Source organism: Lissotriton helveticus, chromosome 5_1 (assembly GCF_964261635.1).
Source record: "Lissotriton helveticus chromosome 5_1, aLisHel1.1, whole genome shotgun sequence".
NCBI lineage: Eukaryota > Metazoa > Chordata > Amphibia > Caudata > Salamandridae > Lissotriton > Lissotriton helveticus.
The window spans coordinates 670,772,133-670,795,399 of NC_136065.1; the positions used below are offsets into that span (position 1 = coordinate 670,772,133).

The 23,267-nt window shown below is 44.1% G+C and overlaps 1 protein-coding gene across 1 annotated transcript in view; it reads left to right on the forward strand.

Moving 5' to 3' along the window:
* The window catches only part of LRRC20 (leucine rich repeat containing 20), a 1,483,106-nt gene that overhangs the window by 1,016,485 nt on the left and 443,354 nt on the right, over positions 1-23,267 (forward strand). The window contains exon 4 of the mRNA XM_078640435.1: positions 16,385-16,552. Within this exon, the coding sequence (XP_078496561.1) occupies positions 16,385-16,552 (168 nt within the window). The remainder of the gene's footprint in view (positions 1-16,384; positions 16,553-23,267) is intronic.

The following is a 23,267-nucleotide window of genomic DNA, read 5'->3' on the forward strand; positions in this document are numbered from 1 at the left end:
AAACAAACTTTGACACAAACTGTCCTATATCTTTGGGATCCATTACATCGAGTCCACTGTATTGTTTGAATGTTTTCAACAACCTTTCATAGAACTCATGAACTGTCTCCTTTGGTTCTTGTCTTGTTCGGTCTATTTTTACCCAATCTATGTCCTGGGGTGGTACCTTATCTTTCAGCCAAGCTATTACCCTTTCATACTTTTGCATGACAAATTCAGACGGTCCATTTGTCTGAGCATCCCTCACTGGTTCAGTGGTTGGCCATTCAACACTAGTCTTGCACGATGTCCACAAGTCAGATGGGACCACAATGTCAAACAAAGTGTTCAAATCAATCCACAATACTTTCGAGATCTTTACAAACCTTTCTACCTGCTTATACCACTCTACTGGATTGTCCCTTAACTTCGGAAATGAGTTGGTAAATGCAGCTAAATCTCCTCTACTCCAGGGCACATGTACATAATTCCCATTTGATATTTCTCTCAAAGGGAATGCCTCCATCTGCATTACCCTTCCTTCCGGAGACATCACACTCATGCTCCGTCTGACAGTGCCCCTTTTGGACCACCTCTCTTCCCATTTGTCCAGATCCCTCCACTCTCTTATTCCTGCTATCAGTTCCCTTATGTGTGTTTTCAATCCAGTTGTCCTTTTTTCATCTAAATCCTGATCTGTGTATTGTAACCTATGGTTACTCTGTAGGGTCTTTGTTCTGGACAAATCTACCGTATACCTGTCTGCCAATTCAGACAGTTTCTCATGAGTTGCTCTTGCCTTCCGAGTAACATCTTTTGCTATGAACAGCAGCTCATCTTGCTCGTATAACTCAATCCTTTCTAATGGCAACGTACCATCTATAATCTCATCCAAATCAGATTTTAAACTGGTGACATCAAGTCTTTTCGCCTTTATTGTAGCTTTCAGTACGCTTGCTCTAGGGGGTCCATTCACATCTTTCCCATCCCAGCTCCGAGTCCTACGTCTGGGCTCAGGTGAGTTACGTGGAGTCCTCCCATGCTCCCACCCCTCCAGGTCCCATGCTGTTCCGTCCTCTCTGGGTGGATGATGAAACACTCCATTGTGCCTCATAGTCCCACCTTCCCCTTCATGCCTGGATTCTCTGGGTTCATGGTAAGACATTCCATTACTCCCCCTTTCTTCACAATTGGTCTGTGACCTCTGATCACCCGATGTATGGCAAGATCTTTCATTGTTCCCCCTATTCCAGTGTTGCACATTCTCCCCTGGTGCGTGATGAGTGCACCTAACCCTATCTCTGTATGCCAGTACCATTTGGTCTCCACCCTTTTCAAAGAGCCGAGACATCTCTTCACACTCCATGCTTCTACCATCTCGCTCCTGCTGGTCCCTCCCATCATTAGGACGTATTACTCCTCTGTTCTCCTGGCTTTGACCCTCACGTCCCTGACTGCTTTCGCTAGCCCCGCAGTGAGATACTGTCCCATTGCCTCGATTTCCCCACTCAGCTTCTGCTCTCAACCTACTGCTCTGCGTTTCTGCAGACCCATCCCATTCTCTCAAGTCGACTCTTAACTCTTTAAAGGATTTCGGACGTGGTCCCCTTAGGTCCATCGGTCCTCTTTGACCCCCCTGCTCTGTTGCGGGGCTCACTGTTGGTTCGAATGGGGTGTTCCACGTTACCGGTCCTGGCAATTGCTTCCAGGCATTTGTCGTGTTATTCCTCCTTTCCATCTCAACCCTTTCTCTGTCTAACCGTATCTGTTCTTCCTCTCTCCCATTCTCTGGGTTGTAAATCGATACTATGGGTCCTATGGTAATGGGTACTTGGAGAGCATCTGGCAATCTACAAGGTTCCGCCCTCTCTGCGGTTGGCGTTTTCTGTACCACAAACCTTCCGACTACACTCTGTGCTGTACTATGTTGAGGTGTCTCCCCACCTTTGATAGGTGTCCATTCCGATATAGGAAGTGGTACATACCCCTCTATGGCAGCCCCATCTTCCCTTGCGAGTCCTCTACTTTCTATCTCCCCAACTCTCGGAGGCGGTCTATCTATCAGTAATCTATTTATCAAGTTGTCCTCCGAGTCGCTCTCCTCATCTTCTTCCATGAGTGTCTTTTCACCTGCCACCTCTCTCACTGTGTACAACTTATCCACCTCAATAGCCTGTACCCTCCACCTCTTGGCGTCCTCATCCCATTTGGAATCTCTCCCTGCTCTTACTGATCGCGTCAGCCTTTCTTGACGCCTATTCAGATTCCTATCGTGCGCCGCCCTAATCCATGCGTTAAGGGCTTCAAACTGGGTCGGTCTAGGCGGAGGTTTCAATGTAGACATGGTTGCTTTTAGCCGATGTAACACCTCTAACTTAAACGTCCCATACTTTGGGAACGACATTTCCTCATTCCCTTCTGTAAGCTTGTTCCAATCCCCAATCCATAATATAGTGTGTAGCCCAACATTCGCTGCCATATAATGAGCTGGTGTACCCTCTGGCGGTGCCTCTTGCCCGTAAAAAGACTCTCTCCTTTTTCTTTTAAAAATATCCTTCAAGCATTTAAAACACTTCATTTTCAATCTACTAGTTTCTGTTTTCTCCGGTTTGTTTACTTCCTGATGACAATCCACCAATCTCAGCTCGGTTCTCGCCAACTGGCCTATCAGAACGCGACTTCTCACTGACGTCGCACCAGCCACCCAATCCCGTCACGGCTCTTGCCGACGTCACACCAACCGTCCTATCGCGTCGCGGCTCTTCACTATCCACCCTATCTCAGCGCGGCTCTTGCCGACGTCACTCGTCCCCCTTCGCAGCAGTTCCCCTCCTTTTTCAGCTCGTCTCCGCGTTTATGCATGCGTCCCATTCATACTTCGAAAAAATGATTACTTCCGTCCAAGCGATCACTTTTCTTTGACTGTACGCCCACAGTCAATCTGTAATTGTCACCTTAACTGGCGAAATGTCTTTCCGTTTACGTCCAGACAATCGCCTTCTCTGATAGGTTACTTACACACAGTAACTTTCGACCAGCGTCCGTTACTCACACACTCACTCTTGCACTCCCCCTATCTCGGTTCTGCGGTGGTCAATGGTACCTCATGACCTCCTTACTCTGGTCGACAATTACTCTGGATGTTCGATACACCCGAACCACTTAAGCTCTACCCCGAACTTAAGATTTTACCAGGTTGCGCGCGCTCACAACCTTCTCACAATCACGCTACAGGCATTCAACTCCGCAAGACATTACAATACAAATACAACACAAAACACCGCAATCTGTTCACGCATGACCCTTGTTATACTCACTCTCCTCCGATACTGCTGCTTTTCTCGCACCGTCAGCACCTTCTTCGGCACGCGATTCTTCCGCTGCTCATCTCTCGATGTCTAGCTCTAGGGGCCTTGGGGTAAGCTAACCTAGTCTAGATTACCTTCCTCAAGAAGATAACCATCCTACACTGCTACCAACTGTTAACGCGGGGTTTCTGGTCTCTAGTTACCTTACCAGATCCCTAATCATGTCGACTGAATCGTTGGTACCTGTCATTGAGTAAAAGACAATCTACTACTAGGTTAGTCAATTAGGAACTTAAACCACTCTAAAGAACCACTTACCACTGGGAAAGGTTAAAAAGTTTTAATTCAAAGTCAAAAGTATCTGGAGATACAAACATCTCAGAATAAGATTCAAAAGGTATACAGGTATTAATACAAAAAGGTACTCTCTGAATATTCTCAATCGGCAAAAGGAAATTATCAAAACTATCTCAAAAAGCATAAGTGTTGCAAGAATCGCTGTGAGTTGCAACCTGAGAGTCATTTACAGAAAGGAAAAGTACAAGTTAAATCTGTCCCTACACTAGACTAAGTGACATCCCTACTTAACAAGATCTTTACCTAAAAAGGTGTCAGCAGTGGTGACTTCCAAAGAAGATCACACTCTTCCCTAACTGCTGGGTAAGCAACATACATTCACATCAACCTCTTAGCACTCTGCCTTGCAAGTAAGCATCGGGGAGAAAAGTGTTGCCTTCTTTGCTTTTGGCTTTTACTGACACAAAGACGGGAAAAGCATGGGGGAGGTGTGCATCTGATGGCAGAATGAATACCGACTGCTGATCAAACAAAAAATGTAGCTACTGCCTGGTGGTAGACAGCAAGATTCATGAATATGCCTGAACAATATGACAAATACAGCTTTATCCAGACCGTAGCGTGTACCGCCTGGAAAATACCTGTGAATGTATTAGTCAGATAAAAGGATGGATTGCCGGCTGCTCTTAGCCCAAAGCAGCCCTTTTAGCTCTGAGCCACATAACACTGGGGGAATTCTTGTATAATGTTGAGGAATGCACTTTCCATCTCTAGGAGGTGATTTGAGGCTAGAGAGCCTGACAACAGAGTCAATGACTGAATGACTGTACATTTAATGATTAATCCAACACATCCGCCCACAGTGTCTGCCACTACCGGATGTCAGAGACCTAATCAAGAAAATGTGCTATTTAAAACAAATATTGCATACAGACGTGAGCATAAAGTCGCTTCTAAATGAAGACAACATCTCTTAATGTGTGATTTAAAAAAAAAGAACCAGCATTGTAATTAAGGGAGCTAGAGGCTTGGGGAACAAACCTATGCTGCAACAGAGTGTAAATAAAAACGAAATACACAACACAAAAACGTTTCATAAAACTTAGGGCCCAATTTCGACTTTGGCGCAGTTGCGCCAGCTCTCCATTGGCGCAGCTGCGCCAAAGCCGCCCAAGGACCACCCGCCTTATTACGAGTTGAACTCGTGTAAGTTGTACGGTCCTTTGCCCTTCTCATGGCAGTGCCTGGAAAACAGGCACCGCAATAGGAACGGCAAAAAAAGTTCCAACGTCCATGCCATGCTGGAACTTTGGGGGAATACAGACAGGGGTACAGATGTTGTGCCCACCTGAATGTATCCCCATGGTTGGGGGGCATGGGGACCCTGTAGAGCCCCCTTTGTTCCTGCACCGCCAGCCTTTTCATGGCGGGGCTCCCACCATGAAATGGCTGGTGGTGCAAGACCTTGGAATATGCTCAGTGGTACTGGCACAGTCCAGCTGAGCATTTTATATTGTGGCGCATCCCCGCCACTGCCAGGGAATACCTGTTCCCTGGCACAGCAGGTGGCCCATCGCTGGTTCGACTTTGAAAGTCATAATCTGGTGGACCTCCACTGGTGCACCACTTCGAGGGCAGAAGATTGAAAACGGCCACACTCATAACAAGGCCCTTGCATCGGGTGAGTTCCCCTAGAATCCCATGGTTGCATGCTGTACCAGGAGGAGCCTGTGGTTTGTGAAAATAAAAACTTGCATCAAAGTATATGGACATGGGCGCTGATGTATTTCCTAAAGTTGTTTTTCACAGTTGTGGGAAAAAAGAAACGTCAATGTTGTATTAAACAAAACCGCACCTATGTTTTCTAAAGAACTATTTGTCAGAGGTGTGTTAAATTAATAATAATAAAAACAAAATATCTTTGATGATTGTGCACTGAAATGTAGGGAGCCATATGCTTGTGTAAAATAAAACTTTTGCTCAGTCTTCGTGGCATCTCTACTTTTCTTAACAAACAAGAATAAAAGAAGACTAGGATGTGCGTTCTTCGGAGGATAGTGGGAAAAGCCAGACCCAACAGAGTGCTACCAAACATAAACTAATGTGTATTTTTCCAAGATGAAACGGAATGACGTTGACCAACCAATACAGCAACAAAAAGTTACAAAAATGTACGATCAACAGTCTTGACGAATGTTTAGTTTTAAGACAGATGGTAAGCCAAAATAAAGATTAACATTACAAAGGAAGAAAAGTCATCAGTTCATAAAGTCAGTATTAGAAAGGAGGGTCTCTAGTTGGCAGTGGTATTCACCCTGTCCAACTAGGGACCCTTCCTTCTAGTCAGGATAAGCGAATTATACACCTAGATAAACCTTGCTCACCCCCTTAGAAGCTTGGTACGAGCAGATAAGCTTATCTCAGAGGCAATGTGTAAAGCATTTGTAGACTATTGGACTGCAGATGGCGACTTAAATATACCCAGAGTTAACGGACCAGTTTCAAGGCCGCCCTTAAAAACTACCATCAAAACATAACAAGCATTTGCAATGCAATAGGTCTCGCATTTAACAAGTTTGAGCTATTGACAATGTAAATGACAATGCTTTTTATTTATGTTTTAAAAGCCAAAAGATAAATAAAAGGCATTGTCATTTGCAACGCTAATAGCTTAAACTTTTGAAAATGCGAGACACCCGCCTATTGGCTTTGTCAATGCTTGTTTTCATCATCAGACTTGGACCCAGAGGAAGTAAGAGCGAAATGATAGGTTCACACTATAAACATACTTAATAATACAAAACAAGTCTGACAGAGTGAGATAAACAGGATTTGTAGGGCGATGAAAGTGTGAGTCAGGAACTGGAATTCAGGTTACGCGTCCTTGGCTCCTAAGAACGCCTTTGGGACATTGCACTCTTCATTTTTTCCCAATAAACCAAAGCCGTTGTGGCCAAGAGACTGAGGGCCAGATGTAGGAAGGCAAATACCGGTCGGTAACGGCCGATTTCGGCCGTTACCGACCGGTATTTGGAGTTTGGGATGTAGGGGCATGTTAAAATACAGATTCGGTAATTTTACCGAATCGGTATAATTACCAAATCTGTATTTTGACATGTAGGTAGCACTGTAATCAGTGCTACAGGGGTTTAAGAATTCTTAATTTACCACCAACTAGAAGTTGGTGGTAACTAGTTAAAACACTTTCAAAAGCATTTTCTATGCTTTTTAAACAGTGCCATGTTGCAGACATACATGCCCTAAGGGCATGTATGTCTGCAACATGTGTACCCATGCACAATTGAGGGGTGAAACAGGGTGTCAAAGTGACACCCTGCCACCCTTCAATGTTTCCCCCAATTACCGAATCGGTATTTACCGATTCGGTAATTGCCATTCATTCCTATGGGCCTCCAGGCCCATAGGAATGAATGGCAATTACCGAATTGGTAAATACGATTCGGTAATTACCGAATCATACCGATTCGGTAATTAAATCGGTAAAATTACCTACATCCCGATTGCCAGTTCTTAAATACCGAATCGGTATGATTCGGTATTTAAGAATCGGTAATCTGGGATTACCTACATCTGGCCCTGAATCCTTTGCTAATGCCGACATAGCTGAAATCCTGCTTTCGTGCAGACAAACCCCGTTAATGTCTCCAAAACCTGAGCTGCCATCACCACATTTCCAGAGAGTCCCCGAGGGGGTAGGGACCAGCTGCCAGTCTGCTCCCCAGCCTCCCCTGGGACCCGTATCTGGAGAGAGCCGGAACTCTTGCGCCGCGTGTCGCAGCGAAGGAAGGGGGGATGGAAGTCAAAGACTAGGGAACGCAGTGGCGTAACATAGGCCCCCGCAGGCCCCGCGGTGGGGGTGGGGGGTGGAGGCAAGCTCCAGGGCGGCTCTCTGCACAGTACACTGTCCTAAGACTACCTGACTGACTGACAGAGGAAGGGGGGCTCCATGTAGTGGGGGGAGGAGAGGGGGTAACGTTTTGTTACGCCACTGAGGGAACTATCTAGTGCCCGACGAGCACCATTGGAGCCTGGGGGTCTGGGTGGGGTTGTTAACAGTCCGGGTTCTACAGAGTTGGCCCACTGGCACGAGAGTCTTCGTGGGCACAATCTGCAGGGGGGAGGGGCAGGATTCTGAGGGGCACCAGACTAGGACCAGGGCCTTTGCATGCATCAGGGCAGAGGTGGGTGAGTCGACGAGGGTCGGAGCCCCACCGAAACTGCTGGGGTGCTATCGAATAAGCCGGACGCCTGCTTCATGCCAGGAACCTCCACCTCTCTGGCCCAGAGAAGGTGACAGACACCCGCGGGGGACAGCTGATACTTAACATACATTTGAACCGACATCACAAGTCTAGAAACAAACTCTTTCAGGGCACACATGGTAGGGACTGACATGTTTTGCAGCGCTTGGTCAAATATCAAACGAAAGAAATATGAATGTTTTTGAGTCACCACAATGGATAGGGGGTGGCGTGGCCTTTCCAGATGGGCACAATTATGGTGTATATTCGACTTCAGAATGCACAACCTATGCGACGTTGGCTGCATACATGCATCCAGATGCGTTCGTATACGCGTGAAAGTGTGTAAATCAGTGTGGACTTGTTGCACGAAGAAGCATCGGCGCCGTCAAGAGTGTCATGTACAACCAAGCAGCGGGCTGGCTATGTTGGCCCTTTCTAGAGCATGGATGCCTAGCATAGGCCAGAGAAGGCAGACCCATGCCAGGTTTTCAAGTTGTACGAGCTAAGACACACTGACACATAAGGAATCTAAATAAAAATATGGCATGGATCCAGCCTACCTGGGCCTACATTGGACACCCCATTCTAGAGCTAGGATATAAACATGCAAACCTCAGGTGTTTATTTACAAAAGATGGCCTAGCCGCTGACTGGAAGTTAGCTGTACGTTTAAGAAGAATAAGATACAATGTTTCCATCAGTGTGTAAGATATATTATTTGTTATACTTCCATACGCAGGAATCACGTCTGTGGAATCGTTGCACTCTTTGACAAAACTGAATTAAACTTTCCTTCAGTTTGATTTATGTACATCAACTCCATCGAGCTGGTGTATTTGCAAAAGATCTGTCACGGCTGCACAAGTTATACAAGGTGTCACCAGAGTGCTGAAAATCAGCGTAATTCGAAATGGAAAATCTCAGTCAGACACTGCTTGACAGATTTGTGGATGAGATGAAGCGGCCTGGTTCAATTTACGATACATTTTGCGTTGGTAAAAGTCCATTTAGCCTTCTTTGCAAATAGACAAAAAACAAGGATCAATTGAAGCAAAACAAAAAAAATTAATTGGATTGGGTCACCTTATCAGCCCCTGTACAGTGTACTATAGGTACCCAGGGCATAAGTGCATCCAAGGCCTACCAGGGGCTGCAGCATATCTTTTGCCACCCCTGGCTGGCCATCCAAATCGACACAACTGGCTGATCACTCAGCTGGGGCAAGGTGGTGTACTCACCCCTTGCTTAGATATAGTATACCTATGTCTAAACCTATATCTGGACACATATGCACCTATAGATCACTCCTATGGCAGGCCTTAACATTCCTGGAGGCAGAGTGCTTGGTTTTATGTGAGATGGTGCTCTAGCATGAGCATGAGCTGAGCCTGTCTGCAGTGTTCGGAGCCATTTCCTTACTGCTGTTACTGCTGTTCCAGGGTATTGCCATACCATATACTCTTAAGTGCATTATAATCCTCGTGGTTATTGCTAACTTTGGTTTGGCTTTATCAAAACATGTCGTGTAAGGTGTCATACACTTTGGAATACTACCCCCTCACCAGTTCTGGCGACGGGGTAGCATTCCACCCTTCTAGAGGGAGAAGACATGTTACTTTACTTAAAACGCGGTTAATCCTAACCAGAGCCTCAGCATCACAAAATGGATGCTGCTGACCCAACACAAGTCTGGCCTCCTGCTGCTGACCGAAACCTGGCAGGGGAGGCTTGGACAAAGAGTTTCCTGTCACAGGGAGGTGTTACACCACCCCAGACAGGAGATAGTGGATTGGAGCAGGGAGGGTTGAATGAAACTAGACACTACCTGGGGCACACAAGGTGTCCCATGCAAAATCCAGTCAAACCGGTTCTGGGGCACTCCAGCCCCAGCTCTGGCATGAAACTGGACAAAGGGAAAGGGGTGTAACCACCCTCTTCCTGGGTCCCACCCATAGGAGGGACCTAGCAGGTAATCCAGCCCCTTGATTTGGAATAAAGGTAGGAGCTGTACTAGTGCACATCAGATTATCCTGACTGAAATTTTGATACAGAACTCTGGACCCTTCGACATCCCACTCGAAGTGGAAGACTGAAGAATCTCCCTTGTGGTCAAGGAGTGACCACCCTGTGCAAACAGGCACCATCCAGCGCCCAACAGTTTGCTTTGTCGCAGTTCCCGCCGGAACTCGAGCCACAGAGATCGACAAGACCAGCTCCCCTCGATTTCTAACAGCCCGATCCACAGTCCCAGCGAATCTGAGTCCCGTGAAGGCGACGTGAAGCGTGGAGCTGGCCATCTTGGAAAAACTACGAAGTGCTGACCGTGCAGCTCCCGAGGCTCCCTCGAAGCTGTGCATTGGGGTTTGAGAAGCCCCAGCCCTGAGCAGCTTTTCCACCGAAGATCTCCCCTCCACACTCACCGAGTGCTGCGTGGGGCACTTTTGCATTTTCCTGCTCGACGCATTGGTCCGGTCGCTTGCCCGTTGGCTAGTGGCCCCAGTACCAACGAACCTTTGAAACTACACTGCTAGTCTGGTTGGTCCAGACTGGCCCTCGCTCCCCTGAAAAGGAGCAACCCCTCTGACCTTGCTGGTCCGAGAAAGAAGCGATCTTCCAATCCTGCGTGGGTTGCCTTTGCCAAGGCCTGTTGACTCCAATCCGGAAACCGACACCGCTGACAGCGAGAGCCTTTGTGGGACAGCTCGTGATTTGATCCTGGTCATCCTCGATGCCCCCGAGTCCACGTGGCAGCGGAGACAAGCTTCCCGTCAACAACCTGATTGCGCCCGACATCGCCTGGTTCCTTCCTGGTTCCTTCCTGGTCACTGGCTCGTGACCCAGACTCTGTCCCCTCTGCTTTCAGGTACTTTACAGCTTTGATCCACTCTTGGATCCAACCGGACTCTTCTCTCCTGGCCGCCTGCAGCATCTTCATCTCCAGGCTCCATAGAACTCCACGACGAAACCCGACACACTTTGGCACCTATGCACCCGCTTCCTGTGGGTGAGGTAACTCATGAACGCCGGTGCTCCTGTAGTGGTTTACACCTCTAGTGTCCTAGTTTAAAGTGGTTAAGTTCTAGTCCAGTCGGAAGACTTCTAAAACAGTAACTTTGTAACTTTTACGCACCATTGACTTTGCATTGGTGCATGCATGTGCTTTTAGCGCTGCACCCGATTCCCGCGGGCTACTCCCGTCCTAACTGCTGTTAGTCCAGTGTAGTCCCAGCGATTCCCAAGGCCCCAGGCCTTACCACAGTTCGAAAGGTGATACTTATACCACTTTTTTGATATATGGTTTGAGTGGCCACCGGCCTCACCCATAATTGTGCAACTTTCATATGTTATGCTGTGCTTTTGTTTAAACGCTTGTGCTTCTATACTCATAAAGAGTACAGGGGATTATTCTAGTAATAAATACATATATTTTTATAATATATAACTTGTGTGGTGTCCTTTCATTTGCTATTACAGGATTGCATATGGTAAAACAGCTGGCTTCACATGCCCTCTTGAGTTAAGCCTTTAGGCTGCTTAGTCCATGCTACCATTAGGATAGCTTGTCTTTTAAGGTTGACTTACAACCACCACCATAAGGGATTGTTTGGACTGATACAAGGTGCCCCCAGAATTGGAGACATCATACATCAGGCCAACTTCTCACATTTCTGTTAAAAAAAAAAACACGCACTGAAGGCCCAATTAGAGAAGAGCGAACAAAAAACACACACACAAGCGTGAACAATTCCAGGGTCCATTTCTGAACCCCGGACAAAAGTGTCCATCACCCCTCCACCCCCCAATATAGTAACAACCATCAGGAACCTGGGGGTAAGATTCGACTCTGCTTTGTCTTTCCATCAACAAGCGCTATCCGTACCTGGCACCTGCTTCTACTTGATCAAATCACTAAAAAAGTTTTTCGACCTACTTTATATTTCAACAAGGCAGACTTTTGCTACAGCCTTGATCACTTCTAAACTGGACTATTGCAACAGTCTTTATGCAGGCACTAAGAAATCAGTCCTTCATAGACTTCAGATGGTTCAACACGCTGCAGGAAGATTAGTACTTAAATGTCCCAGGAAATCCTCTGCATCAGCTGCCCTTAAAACACTGCACTGGCTACCTGTTCACAAAAGAATATTGTTCAAACTTTTAATAATTACTTTCAGAAGTTTTCATTTCTCTGGCACCAGTATCGTCGATCTAGGTTCATCCATGCATGCTTAGATCTTCCAACTCTATTCTTTTAAAACCCCCAACCTTCAAATGTATTTCCAAAGGAAGTAAATCCATTGCAGTGTTAGGCACAAAAGCGTGGAACCAGCTCCCTTGTAATCTCCGCACCATTCAGTCAGAAACCTTTTTTAGGAAGTCTTTAAAAACTGGATCTTCACCTTGCTGGATGCCCTGTGTAGAGCTGTGATCTAACTCACTCAACCCAGTTTCTCAGCAGCTGCTACGCCTCACTGGCAACCTTATCCATTACTGCGCCTTGATGCTCCTCGGAGTGATAGATGCGCTCTATAAATATCGCCTAACATAACATATCATAACATTTGTACCTAACACACACAGTAACACAGTGAAAACACTACAAATGGACACCACACCAGTTTAGAAAAATAAAGTATCTTTATCTAAACCAAACAAGACCAAAACGACAAATATCCAACATACATAATTCAAAATATGACTTTTGAAAGATTTCAAGCAATTCTGTCCATATAAATCTATAAATGCATGATTTCTATTTATTTATTTATTTATTTTTTACATTTATAGAGCGCGCTGTTACTCATGGGAGTCCTGGCGCTAAATGACATCTGTCCAGAGGAACCAAGCCAAGATACTGAATTAACTATTCCGAAAACAACCAAGTTTTTAGTGCCTTTCGGAAGGTAAAAAGTTTAGAAATAGCTCTAAGCCGATGGGGAAACTTGTTCCATGCTTTGGCTGCATTTGCCACAAAGCTTTTGCCACCCCTGGTGGCTTTTCTGACAAATGGCACATGAACCAATTTGGCATCTGATGACCGTAATAACCTGCTTGGCGTATACCAATAAAGGCGTTCTTTTAGAAAGGCCGACCCTACTCCGTAAAGGGCCTTATGTACCAGACACATCGACTTGAACATGATGCGCTACCTGAGTGGCAGCCAGTGTAATTTTCGAATCTCATCCGCTATTGAGGCATATTTAGGAATGCCCAACAGCAGTCTAGCAGCTGCATTCTGTAAGAGTTGCAGCTTCTGCATTAAACCTTCCTGAATGGTAAAGTAAGACTATTACAGTAATCCAGCCTCGACATGGTGAGAGCTGTAATCACTGTTCTACGACATTCAATCGGTAACAGAGGCAGAATTTTCTTGCAAGACCTGAGAGCGTAGGACGTGGCAGAAGCTACACCGAGTACCTAAAGTATGTAAAAATCCCCAAGGCCAAACAGCCACAGAGAAGGGAAGCATTGGAAAACACAGTGATGGGTCCTTGGGGAGGCGATGTAACAGTGTTGCTGCACGAAGGAAAAGTGATGCATCAAATCCAGACTGTAGGGAGAAGTTATGCGTAGACTGCAAGATGGTACTGATCTGCGGGTGATGCATGGAAAAACGTAGCACACAGGTACAATGCGTTTCACACTGGAGGGGATGCGTCGCTTTGCGAGGAAATCTTTTGTGTCCCTGAGACTTTTTAACAGGAGGCAAGCGCACACAATCCCTTGGAGAGACTTCTCAAGCAGGATACACAGAAACGTCCAGTCCTTTTCCTCTCCAAAGCAGAAGCAGCAATTGTTAGCCAACCTAGCAAAGCAACACACAGCAAAGGGGCAGTACTCCTCCTCACAGCTCTTCAGCTCTTCTCCATGGCAGCGGTCCCTCTTGATCCAGAAATGTTCTAAAGTTCCGGGGTTTAGGTCTAATACGTATACTCCTTTCTCCCTTTAAAGTCTTTGTCCAGACAAAGCTCACTAAAACCAGTTCTGTCCTTCCTGGTCCAGCCACACTACAGGGGGTGGAGACAGCATTGTGCATAGGAGCCTCAGCCTATTCAGGAACTGGATGCAACTCCTCCCACCACACCAGCCCAGGATGGCTCAAGGCAATATGCAGGGCTCACCTCTGCTCCCTTTGGGTGGAGTGAATGCACAAACAGCCCCTGTCCATCTAAAACCAGACGGTGAATCCACAAGAAGGTTGAAGCACACAGGTTGGTTAAACAAGACAATGCCCACTTTCTAAAAGTGGCATTTTCAACCACACAACTTAAAAAACACCTTTACTAAATTGTGTGTTATTAAATTCTGAGTTTAGAGAGCCCAAACATCAAATCACTAGTTGTTCCCAATTGAACGTTACACTTGTAAGAATGTTACAATGCAGCTCCAATGGTAGCCTACTGGAAAGCTAGTTTTTGAAAGGTGAAAAACAAAATACAGAGTATTTCACTATCAGGACATGTAAAACACACCAGTACTTGTCCGACCTTTCACATACACTGTACCCTGCCCCCGGGGGTACATTGGGCCTACCTTAGGGGTGACTTACATGTAAGAAAAGGGAAGGTTAGGGCCTGGTAAGTGGGTGCACATGCCAGGTCGCCAACGCAGTTTAAAACTGCACGCTGCAGACACCGCAGTGACAGGTCAGAAACACATTTGAAATGGTTCTCGTGTGGGTGGCATAAATAGTGCTGCTGCCCCACTATTAGTATTTGATTTACAGACCCTTGGGGCACACAGTGCACATTTCTAGGGGCTTTCCAGTAAATCAAATATGTCAATCATGGATAACCAATCATAATCACAATATACACAGAGTGCATATGCACTTTAGCACTGATGAACTTTGGGGATAACCCTGCAAAAAAGGTCAAGTCCAATAGTTGGACTAAGAGAAACCAAAAACAAAAAGTTCCCACACACGAACAGATATAACAAAAAAAATGAAGGAGACATGTAATAGGTCACAAAACACACAAAGGAGGGACCAAAAACATAAATTGGCCAAAGAGAAGGAAGCTTTTACTAAAGACACAGGAAGGAACCAATCAAAAACAATGGGCTCTTGTTGCAAATTTAAATGTTGTGAGGTGGTGGATGGGCTCGTGATTTTCATGTTGTTCACTACTCCAGCAGAGCACTTTCTCACTTCTCTTGCTAAGGCTGGCAGGTGCAGGGCACGCACGGGCAAGGTGCAGGATCATTCCAACTATAAATGGAGCTTCGACCCTCAAGATGGGGCCCTCGCCAGCTCACAGACTCTCACCCACGTGGCCCCTCCCAGTCATTGCAGGGCAGGCCCCGAGCATCCACCGTTCTAGAAATACATTTTATAATTTATTTCCAGGATAAAACTGCCTGCACTTCCCGAACACCAGATCCCAGCCTTGCAGTAGCTGCTCCTAACTGTTGTTCTATGCAACTGTGAAGGTAGCTGTGAGGCCTCGACCAGTAAATAATAATTGCCCCTGTGCCTCACCCTCACCTTAGAACCTGCGAGGCCTTGTGTTATGCCCCTGTTTGAGTCAAACGTGTATTCTACATTCCCTATCACAAATGCAGCAAAATCAAGATAACAGCTGGTAGGTTTATTTCACCTTGTTATGGCTTCACCAGATGTAAATTGTATTAAAATGCATGTTTATGAGCTACCTTGTTGATTGACCCTATTTCGAGCCGGATTTAGAAAGCTATTTGCTGGTGTTACCCCTGTAAGTGACTTGATTTGTGAGTTTAAATGCACGTTTGTAATTTAAAAAAAAGCGTATTTCACTCCTATTGGCACTTACTCATTCACTATATTACCCTACTATGTTGCAGTGTTATGCAGGAATAACCCTCCGGTCATTGAATTAGGCGTTCAGCGGCCTCAAAAAGTTTGGGACAAACCATAAAACAGCATTCTCTAAATTGTATTCGTCAATGTCCCTTCATTGAAACAGTCAGAGATGAACTCCTGTCATCTACAAGCATGAATATATTCACTGCGTGGGAACAACCCGAAAATTGGCCAGGGTGTGGAGGCGGGGTTTTCATTAAAAAAAAATTGTCTTTGGAGAAAAAAAATACAAAAAATGTGCAACTCCGCTAATGCGAATGGATTTTTGTATGCATAGTTGTACTGTTAATCAGGGGGAATTGCTTTCACATAGACAGAAATAGAAATTACAAAACATTTCCGGATGTACACCAGCAGTCCTTTGACAAGCACTGGTTTCTAGGAGCTCTGTCATAAAGGTTTGTGAATTTATGAAAGTCATACATTTTCACCCAGGTGAGGGTCCAGTGTTTTTGTGAAACAGGCTCTACTTATTTAGAGTAGCTTACACTTCATTACCTTTGTAAGTGTATAAACCATGCTTGTATCATTTTTCTGATAATTTCTATTTATCGATCTTGTTACAGTAGCCTTAGTCATTCTCACACACTTGGTCAAACCTCATGCCCCTGTTCGTCTGGGCATTGCAATGATTCAACTTAATTAAACACATAATCTACACCGACCCTGTGTGCATTGTTTTTGTGTTGTAGAGCTGAATCTGGAAGGCAACCTCTTTTCCAAGCTTCCTGAAGAGATTGGGACACTGCTGCACCTGAAAACTATCAACCTGTCCAAGAACAAGTTTACTGAGTTTCCAGAGCAGTTGGCATCTGTAAAGAGCTTGGAAACTATCAACCTGGAAGAGAACCAGATAACAGGTGCGTGAGCAATGTTTCTCTGCTGCTGCAGGCCATTGGCGTCCTTAACTATGTATTGTTGTTTGCTTGACTGCCCTGTAGTTTTCCTCTTCCCCGTAGAGCCGGATTACCAGCCTACTATTGTAAGCATGCTTTATGACAGAAAATCTTATTTGCATTGTTTGTTAGTTGCTGGAATAAGCATTTACATTTCATTGGTATATATGTACCCCTATTCATGTAAAGCAATGCATTATAGAATAACATTGTCGATTTGAAGTGGAAACCAGAAAGATACAGTGGCGTCTACCTGTTTTGATCAAGGTGAAGAATCATTTTCTAGTTTCTCAGTTGGTTATTTATCCACAAGCCTTAATGCTGTCCTACTTACAACCATCCACCTGCTTCGTTGGATTTTGTTTAGGCAAAAGATTTTTTACATAGGATTTCACGTATAAACCTTTGCATTTTAATATATTCAGATAATGTATGGGTAATTCCGCCTAACACAGGACCAAACATTAGGTAGAGCCGAATCTGGAATACTCCTGAACTTGAGATTTATAAAAAAAATCCTGAGTTTGGACAAGAGAGTCCACACCCCTTGGTTAAGGAAGGTACAAGTACTGTGTGAATTTCAGATTGAGGAGGTATGGCTTACCCCTGATAAAATGACGAAGGGCGTTATTGTAAAATTGAAACAAGCTTACTGGAAATGTATTGTGGAACAAATTTGGAATGATCAAAGAATAAGCAGTATAACTGAGAAGTTTTTGAATTACAAAATTGGCCTGTGTTTTGAGTCATTTCTGGACAGAAAGGGCCCAGCTGAGGCCCAAACCCTGTATATAAAGTTTAGAATTGATACATTACCATTAAATGCCTTTAGCTCTTCATGGGACAAAAACAGCTCCCTAACCTCCAATTGTCCTTTTTGTTTGCAGCTGGAGGAATCTGTGGATAATTTCTTGTTCTTTTGTTCTAGTTATATTTTCTGTTGCAAGAAATGGATTATCCCAGTGTGCAAGTTGTTGGGTATTCACTTTTTAGAGGCATCCAGGATCTTTAGATGTGACACAGAAGAGCTAATTTCGTGGAGTGTGTCTAGATTTTTATTTTGGTCATAGAGAATTAAATCCAATAAATTAACTGTGACATTTTAGTGGAATATCCATACTTTGCTTTATTAACCCCTTGGCCGCGGGGGTAATTCCCCCGCAGCGCTGGGGGGAGTGGGTCGCGCACAGTGCCCCGGTGCTCATGGCAAGATCGGCTTGTCATGCAGCACGGTGGCGCTGTGCTCATGACGAGCTGAGCTCTTCATGACCACGCCCGTTCTATGGAACGCTCAGCACCGCGGGGGAATTATCCCCACGTGTGAGTGCCTCACGGGTCATGATGAGCTCAGATCGTCATCAGGGCCGGACTGGCTACCGGGCAGTTGTGTGTGCTGCCGAGCTGGGGGCTAATTTCTCTGTGGTGGGGGCTTATTTAGTTGATGGGGACCTGCTTGCGCATTGAAATAAAAAAAGCAAAACGAATTTCGTTTTTCACACGCAGGTCCCTATCAACGAAATCAGCCCCCAGCTCGGCAGCACACACAACTGCCCGGTAGCCAGTCCGGCCCTGATCGTCATGAGCACAGCGGAACCGTGCCTCATGACGAGCTGAGCTCGTCATGAGCATGGGAGGGGTTAATTAGAACAAATAAATTAACTGTGACATTTTAGTGGAATACCCATACCTTGCTTAAGCATTACCAAACCACGAGACACACATGCACTTTTAAAGGTTGTCGTGTGTAGCAGATCTTTCTAATTGATTGACACCTGAGGGGAGAAAGCAGGGCTACTAGATTCATGTACTATATTGGATTTGATTTTTATGTGTTTTAAAAACAATTGTTAAGTATATTTATTGCACTATTGTTATTTTTATATTTTAATGATACATCAAAATGCTTGTTTCTTTTTATGTACTTTTATGTTCTTTTATGGTTGACAAAGCCGGAATAAAGTATTTGAATGGATGAGTTAGAGCCAAGTACGAAGTAAAAGAGTCAAAATTATATTCACTATTAATGAAATCCATCAAAGAACGAACTGATCAACTCCATCAACAGCCATACTGAACAACCAAAGATAAAACAACTTATTACACTTTCCCACATGTGACAACCATCAAACCATTAAGCATTTATGCAGTTGCAAACGGCCCGATTCACAGAATCAGGCTGTTTGCGACAACATGAATGCATTTTTTTATGTATAAACCACGAATTTCGATGTGGTAATTAGTTACTGAATTGAAATGTGAATTTGCAATCCAATATTGATTCTGTAATTCGTAAGGGACATGTTTAGGCCATCCCTTCCAAATACCGAATTGGGCTGGTATGTGTTTATGTTTTGTGACTGAATTCTGGTTGCAAAGCATTCATCTTTTGCCTCCTTCTCAAAGGAGATGGTAAGCTATTCGCAAACTGGAAGGGGTTCTTAATGGATCTCCTGCCCTTTGTGAATGTTGACAAAAGCATTTTTAAGGCTAGAGATAGCTCTCCCTACTCATAAAAAATGAAACATACATTTTAAAAAATGTTTTCAAAAGTATATGGAATTACTCAGTACCCGAGGTCTCTTCTCCTCACTCTCTCACATCCATTGTTCTATATACCTCTAATATTCACAAAATGAGACTACTGAGTACTTTAAGGTTCAACTACACAATCATTTGAGTGTAATTTCCTTTAAAATGTAGGATGAAACGTTTTTGCTTAGCAAAATACAGCTTCTACAACAGTCAAGCCAATAGGTTTCTAAGAAATTGACTCAAGGAAAACAGCAGCTAGCCTGAGTAGCCCTTCCTCTGCCAGAACGTATTTAAACCAATTAAAGATGGCGACCTAGCTCTTGTGGTCTTTCCTGCCAAACAAAAGGATATGACCTGCACGATCACACCCGACCAGAAGTACACTTCATTCAATGCGTCAGGGTCAACTGAAGAAGAGCCACCTCTTGCTCCTACATTCTCGCATGCAAGCACCATACATAAGACAACAAAATAGAAGCTGTACACCCAGCTATCATAGCATTTACACATATGTAGAAAATCATGGCAGTAAAAAGTACATATCACTACATCTAAACTGTTGAATAAAGCCCCCATCAGCTGGGTATAGTAGTTATGTAACAACTATTATAGTGAAAGAGTGTTACTGCATTGTTTACTGATTCCATGCAAATAAAATACTCATACATTCAATTTTAAACCAATTCTGCCTCACAATGACTATTATTGTTTTCAGAAACAAATTGAAAACAGTCTATCACAATACACATACTCCATTCTTTTTTCAGAACATTATTTGGCAATCTTTCAGTCAAACCAATACACGCTACATATATGTCTCTGGAGCAGTATTGTAAGAGGACTGTGGAATGATAAGGTGCCTTCTGTTTTGAGAGACTTTATACAATTGCTTGTAAAATATGCTGGACGGAGGAATAGGTTTAAATGAGTTAGGAATGACGCTAACCTCCAGTCTTGACGTTAAATTACTTTTTCATTCAAAATTTCCTCACTACAATTAAATATTTTCTATGGTTGCTAATGCCTTTAGTAGTCAAAACAGACAGTGCAACTTAATAACTTTTTTATTCAGTAAGCAGGAGAAGGAGGATTACACCCTCACACTGCTGGTCAAATGTTTGAAACAGCACAAAAGTGGAAGCTAAATTGTTTAATATATAACTCTTTAAAATAATTACAACATTCCACAGCTCCACAAATCGACATTGTTGAACAATAAAAAACTCAATTACCATCTGCCACTGACATTAATACATCAAGTGCACACTATCTAATAAATAGTTCCTAATAATTTACTATCTTTTATAGCAAATTAGTTTTTTTGGCGAGCCCGGGGTGTGGGGTTCCAAGGGCCAAAATCGGGCCCCAAAAAAAAAAAACAAGCGTAGGACACCACGCTCTTTTAAAATGTAACATTTTGCCACAGATCCTCTGCTAATTTGCGGCTATTTAAAAGGCCTGGGGGTGGGGGGGGGGGCAGGGTATTCCTATCCTGCCATTATTTTAATTTCTTAAAAGCTTGAACAGTTTTAAACCAAATTACAAAAAGCACTCTTTCTGGACCAAGATTTAGCTTTCTGCCAAATTTGTTATAATTCTGTTTAGCTGTTTGGGCTGTAGTCAAATTCAAAATCCAATCCCTATGATAAATTGCATGGGGAAAACAAGTTTTGAGGCCCTGATTGTTCTCGGCCCCCACTTGACGAATCGCCCTGAAGCATTCCAATCAGAGGTTGAAGTGAGTGAAAAACTTGTTTTGAAAATTTCATGGAGGCGTGTCAAACCATGCCAAATTTATTAGCAAAACATAAATGCTTTTCCATTGTAAACTAAGTCCTAACTATAACTACCTATTATCAGCCGCCAGTAGTGATATATATATAAATAAACAGCACTTTTTATGGATAAATAGTTGCTCAAAACCCATCATGGATAAAGAGGTATGGAATGGCTGATGCTGTTTCTACACTGGATCTTGTCTGAATTTAGAGGAACTATGTGCCACAATGTATCCCTAAAAGTCTTGCATGTGCCTAGCATTTGTAGGGGCTTTGTGGATAGATGTATTTATGTGCTGAGCACCTGCTTTAGATGCAGAATTCCTCCTGGCCATGCCATCAGTGAAAGCTTGATAGGAGGATTTGCATAGATTTCTGTGTAACTGCCATTGACATTTTGCTCCTTTTTTGTTCTGTAAAAAACTGACTTACCTAAGTGCAGCCATGTCTAACTTGGAAAGACAAATCTCCATGTCAATGACTTTGCCATCTACACATGGGAGGGCCGCTGTTGGTATCCATGTGCTTTAGAAATGCCAAGAATATAATACAATTAAATACACATCCTGGAGTGTTCAAAATCATGTTCCCAATCAAAATCATAATCATCTATAACACACTGGTAACCCTTCAACATATAGACATGGAGGGAGAGTTATGCCTCCTATGTTAGGATTGGAACTCTCTTATCTAGTCACCAAGTATGCTGGCTTCAAACTGTAAATAACATTGAGCACCAATATCAAATCCTTGAAATGAATTATGTCTCTAAGACCATCCAGACCATGTCATGCAGATGAGTGAAATGTGCTCTCCCCTAATAAATTTGTAAATTTGAAGCACCCGCAAGGTCCCCAAGTTGGACTTTGAGGTCGTGAAAAATGACTGCCCTTTCGGAGGAAAGGTGTTATTGCCAACTTGGAGAGAAATCTCAGCATGGAGTGTTTTCAATTCAGAAAATCAAAATTCACACTTGTAAATAAAATGACTCACAGTTAATGAACAATAGCAAACCTTTGAGTATGTGGGCATTCACAGACATTAGCATGGTCTATTTCCACATAAATTATCCCTTTGGGTAAACTCCTATCAAGGGCAGGAGTAAATCCATATCTGAAGTGTAGATGAGGAAGAAACGGCCACGGAATATGAGGTTTTGTTGGACAAGGGGGTTTAATCAGTGGAGAAATATTTTTGGGTGTGAATCAGCTCCATGTTTTCCACACATTTTGCGACGTTGGGAACAGCCACGGCCGGTAGTGGGAGTACCTGCCGGGCGGTGACGTGGGGAGGGGGAGGGTCAGGGTGGGGGGTAGTAATGTATGGATTACGGACTTTAACAGGTAAGTAAACATATAAATAAATAAAACACATTTTGTTGCGTGCACTGCATCCCCAAATGCGATGCAGTGCGAGCAACAAAATTCGTTTTATTTATTTATATGTTTACTTACCTGTTAAGGTCCGTAATCCATACATTACTACCCCCCACCCTGCCCCTCCCCCTCCCCACGTCACCGCCCGGCAGGCACTCCCACTGCCGGCCACGGCTGCATGGGAAGTTATGCAGCAAGAGTCCCAAGCCAAAGAACCAGCCAGAAACAAGCATTGGCAAAACCAATGTCTCGGTTTGACAGTGTTGAGTGAGCAACTTGATCAGCTTTACAAGTGGTTGAGTGACCTTGTTAAAGAATAGAAAATAACCCACCGAGGAGCATCAGGTGGGAGAAGAGACACAGGGTAAATAAAACATCCAGGGCCTCAACAAGGCTGCCAGTCGGTGCCTGGGGCGCCACCGAGGAGCAACGGGAAGGAGGACCAGAGGGGAGAGCTGGGGTAAATCGGGCAATGGGTTTCAGAATAAAGAGTATATGCATAATCTCAAAGCCAAACAAGTACTCCCATGGGGTGCTAAACAAATCAAAACATTAAAAAAGAAACAGGAAAGTAGTTCCATGATATCAGCATCAATCGAAGGCTACATCCTAGCCAATCAAAAGCAGGAGGAAACAAGCTGTGCACCAGGGGAGGGACAAACAGAATAGGAAGCAAGACCATCAGTTGAGAGCAGGGCCATGAGATCGACATGAAAGCAATCTACACATGAGCAAGGGCTGGCTCTGTGTAGTATTGTATATAATGCTGCCTGTGACAGACAGCGGGAGCTCTTTAAGAACCTCTTCAATCTACATTAATTATAGAGATGTTTTTTTATTTTTCATAAATAATTAATTGAATGTGCGTTTTCGTGAAGCTCCCTGTCCTAGTCAGTGCAATTTATTTTGCTTTGGAACTGCTTATTATGTTCTTCCAAACAAACCAACAGAAAGCCTCTTTTTTCCGAATCGATTTAGCCTCCTATCTATCTG